The sequence below is a fragment of the Hippocampus comes genome, unplaced genomic scaffold (assembly GCF_001891065.2).
Source record: "Hippocampus comes isolate QL1 unplaced genomic scaffold, H_comes_QL1_v1.1 scaffold85, whole genome shotgun sequence".
NCBI classification, from domain to species: domain Eukaryota; kingdom Metazoa; phylum Chordata; class Actinopteri; order Syngnathiformes; family Syngnathidae; genus Hippocampus; species Hippocampus comes.
The window spans coordinates 2,340,349-2,343,822 of NW_017805540.1; the positions used below are offsets into that span (position 1 = coordinate 2,340,349).

The 3,474-nt window shown below is 42.7% G+C and overlaps 1 protein-coding gene across 2 annotated transcripts in view; it reads left to right on the plus strand.

Annotated features, from left to right (window-relative positions):
• The window catches only part of tns3 (tensin 3), a 64,959-nt gene that overhangs the window by 46,618 nt on the left and 14,867 nt on the right, over positions 1 to 3,474 (plus strand). For both annotated transcript variants that reach the window (XM_019878913.1, XM_019878914.1), the window contains 2 exons: positions 1,014 to 1,091; positions 1,205 to 1,282. In XM_019878913.1, coding sequence (XP_019734472.1) covers positions 1,014 to 1,091; positions 1,205 to 1,282 — 156 coding nt within the window. The remainder of the gene's footprint in view (positions 1 to 1,013; positions 1,092 to 1,204; positions 1,283 to 3,474) is intronic.

The window sequence follows — 3,474 nt, forward strand, 5'->3', positions numbered from 1 at the left end:
AAGAAGCACAAGAACATTAGGAAAATGTTGAAATTAAATGAACATATCTTTTACAAAACATTTCGTGAAGCACCTTACATTTCCTTCGACAAATGTGCAATTTACTTTTATCATTCACATATATGCATTGCAACTGATCCCACTGATTGTACAAACTTTAACAAGTAATTGGTTTTGAAAAATAGAGGAATGCACTTTAAGATTAAACGAGATTTATAAAGAAAGGAAGTTTTAAACCATTTACACGTGCATATAAAATCTAAATGTAATCCCTGCCTACACCTTACAAACTAAGGAGCGTGCTATTAAATGTGTAAATGTGAGAGTGCTATTGATAGCGTCTGCTGTCATGGGTCTGTCTCAGTGATGGACTGAGGCTGCTGTTGTCTTCTTCTCTGATCAAAACAGTGTCCCCTAGCGGATACTCAATGAATTGCACCTTATTAAAAATATTTATTCTGTGTCTTTTATGCATTTTCTTCACTTTTAAATTATCCTGTGGGCCTGATGGAACGGCCCGCGGACCGTATGTTTGACACCACTGCTTTACATAATCATCTCGCGGGCCGGATTAAAGTCCTTTGGGGGCCGGATCCGGCCCGCGGGCCGTACGTTTGACACCTCTGCCCTGGAGAGTGTTTGAAAAGTTACTTTCAAAACGTTATACTGTACATTATGTAAGACGAATTATAATTGCTTTTACGTTTGAGTTGCTTTGACCAACACAAGTATTGAGAGGCCTACTTTTTCAGCTTGAAAACTATTCTATTGTCAGCATTATAATACCTCGAATTAATACCTTAACAGCAAAAAGCATTCCTTTTTTTAAAAATTGCCGGTCAATAGATGGTTGTATTCAGGACAGATCTCCAAAATAAGGACTTTTTTTTTCAAGCAAATCATAACAACGTGTTTAAAATTGAAAAAAAAAACTGGTAGAGTGACAAAGCTTCAAATCCCCTGTGTGTATGATATATTGATATTGAACAAAACACATTGCTGTTGTTTGACAGGAAGTTTAACTGCACTAGTTTGTCAACATTCAATAACTCCCTTGGCCCTGCCCTGTAAACTCATCATACCAGACAGAGGTAAAAATACACAAACACACACTCTTGCTCAGACTTGATTCTGCTCGAATATTATGTGACTTGTTTTTAGGTGAGACTGTCTTTTTTTCACCCCCACTTTTTTTTTTTTTTAGACCCTCTAGAAGATGTGGTGGAGAACATGTCTCAGTCAGTCACTAACTCTGCTGCAGAACTGCTCAAACAGGGAGCAGGTAACTTCTAAGAATGCTTTAGCTTGACTGTACATTTACACTGCCTGGATCAAGTGACACGATTGCAATTCTTTTTTTGTTTTGTTTTGTTGTTGTTGTTTGTTTTTTTTTGCTCTCAATTGGCATCAAAAGTCCACATGTATAACTGCTAGCGTTTTTAAAATATATCAAGTTAACATGAAAGTTCTACTTTGGGTTGTGCAAGACGGTTCAATAACGCTGAGCTCAGCTCGCAAAGAAGAAAACCAGTACAGTGGAACCTCTCCTTACGAACGGCTCTTCATACGAAATTTTCTAGTTACGAAACGTCTCAACAGGAAAATATTGCCTCTTGTTATGAAAGAAATTTCAAGATACGAAAAGTAAAAATACAGTATGGCCTGCGACTCGCAGCTCCGAATTTCCTGAACGCAACATAGTTATAGCTGCTCTGCCATTGGCTATTACCGAGCATCATCCTGGCATCCCATTGGCTAAGAGGGACTTCTACCGTGTGTGGAGGTAGATAGATAGATAAGTGTCTGTGCAGCGTCCTTGTCATTCGGCCCTCAGGCCACGAGGCATTACGATAGTTTTACGTAAATGTGAATCAGCCAGAAAAAGTTTTCACCAGTCAGGCGATCGCTCACTATGCTGATGTTTGCCTTGGACATTTTCGAAGGATTGTTAAAAGCGACAAAAGCAAACGTCCTCGGTTGAGTTCTTTACAAAACGCCAGCCAAAAACCACTTCTGAGACACAACATGGACTCAAGAGGGCAAAAAACTATGAGGAGGCAGTTAAAAGTTAAATGACCATAATTTTTATTCTTGACTCTATTCTTTGTTTTTTACATAATGCACAACTCTCATTTATTGTGCAATAATCTAATTGTAACATGTACTTGTTACATATTTTGATGCATTTTTATGCTTTAGGAAGCATTTATGTCTGAATTTTGGGGGGCACTTGGAACGAATTAGGGCATTTACATGGAAAAAGTGTCTCTACTTACAACATTTTCTAGTTCAGAAATTTCTTTCCCCATACCAATTAATTTCGGAAGTAGAGGTACCACTGTATTCCACTTTTTAGTTGTGCCCTCTAGTGGAGAAGAAGAATATTGCAACGTGACAACTTATCCATGTTTCAACAAGCCCCGGTCTCCATACTGTATCCGGCCGGCTCGGACAAACCCCGTGAATGTGCTCTTGACGTTAACGTAAACACAGTCAAAAACAACCACTGTAAATTTAAAATGTAGTAAATATGCCACTTTCGAGGCGTGTCCATCATTAAATTAGCCAATAATCGCAGATGGAGGCCGGTGGAGTCATGTGGGAGTGTCCCCATTTTAAATCAGTCGAGGCCAATTCAAGTTTGATGTTTGTATCATTTATGTATTATTGTTCACATCTGCGTCATCATCATCGTCAGTGTAAATACAACAAAAACTTCGAGGCAGTCTAGTCAGGAGATCGTTAATGCTAATCTTTCTTCCATCCATCCATCCATCCATTTTCCACCGCTTATCCGGGGTCGGGTCGCGGGGGCAGCAGCTTTAGGAGGGAAGCCCAGACTTCCCTCTCCCCAGCCACTTCTTCGAGCTCTTCCTGGCGGATCCCGAGGCGTTCCCATGCCAGCTGGGTGACATAGTCTCTCCAGCGTGTCCTGGGTCGTCCTCGGGGTCTCCTGCCAGTGGGACATGCCCGGAACACCTCACCAGGGAGGCGTCCAGGAGGCATCCTAATTAGATGCCCGAGCCACCTCATCTGGCTCCTCTCGATGTGGAGGAGAAGCGATGAGCCCCTCCCGGATAACCGAGCTTCTCACCTTATCTCTAAGGGAGAGCCCGGATATCCTGCGGAGAAAACTCATTTCGGCCGCTTGTATCCGGGATCTCGTTCTTTCGGTCACGACCCATAGCTCGTGGCCATAGATGAGGGTTGGGACGTAGATCGACCGGTAAATTGAGAGCTTTGCCCTTTCGCTCAGCTCCTTCTTCACCACGACAGACCGATACAACGTCTGCATCACAGCAGACGCTGCACCGATCCGCCTGTCGATCTCTCGCTCCCTCCTGCCCTCACTCGTGAACAAGACCCCAAGATACTTAAACTCCTCCACTTGGGGCAAGATCTCCTCCCCGACCCGGAGAGGGCACTCCACCCTTTTCCGACTGAGGACCATGGTTTCAGATTTGGAGGTGCTGA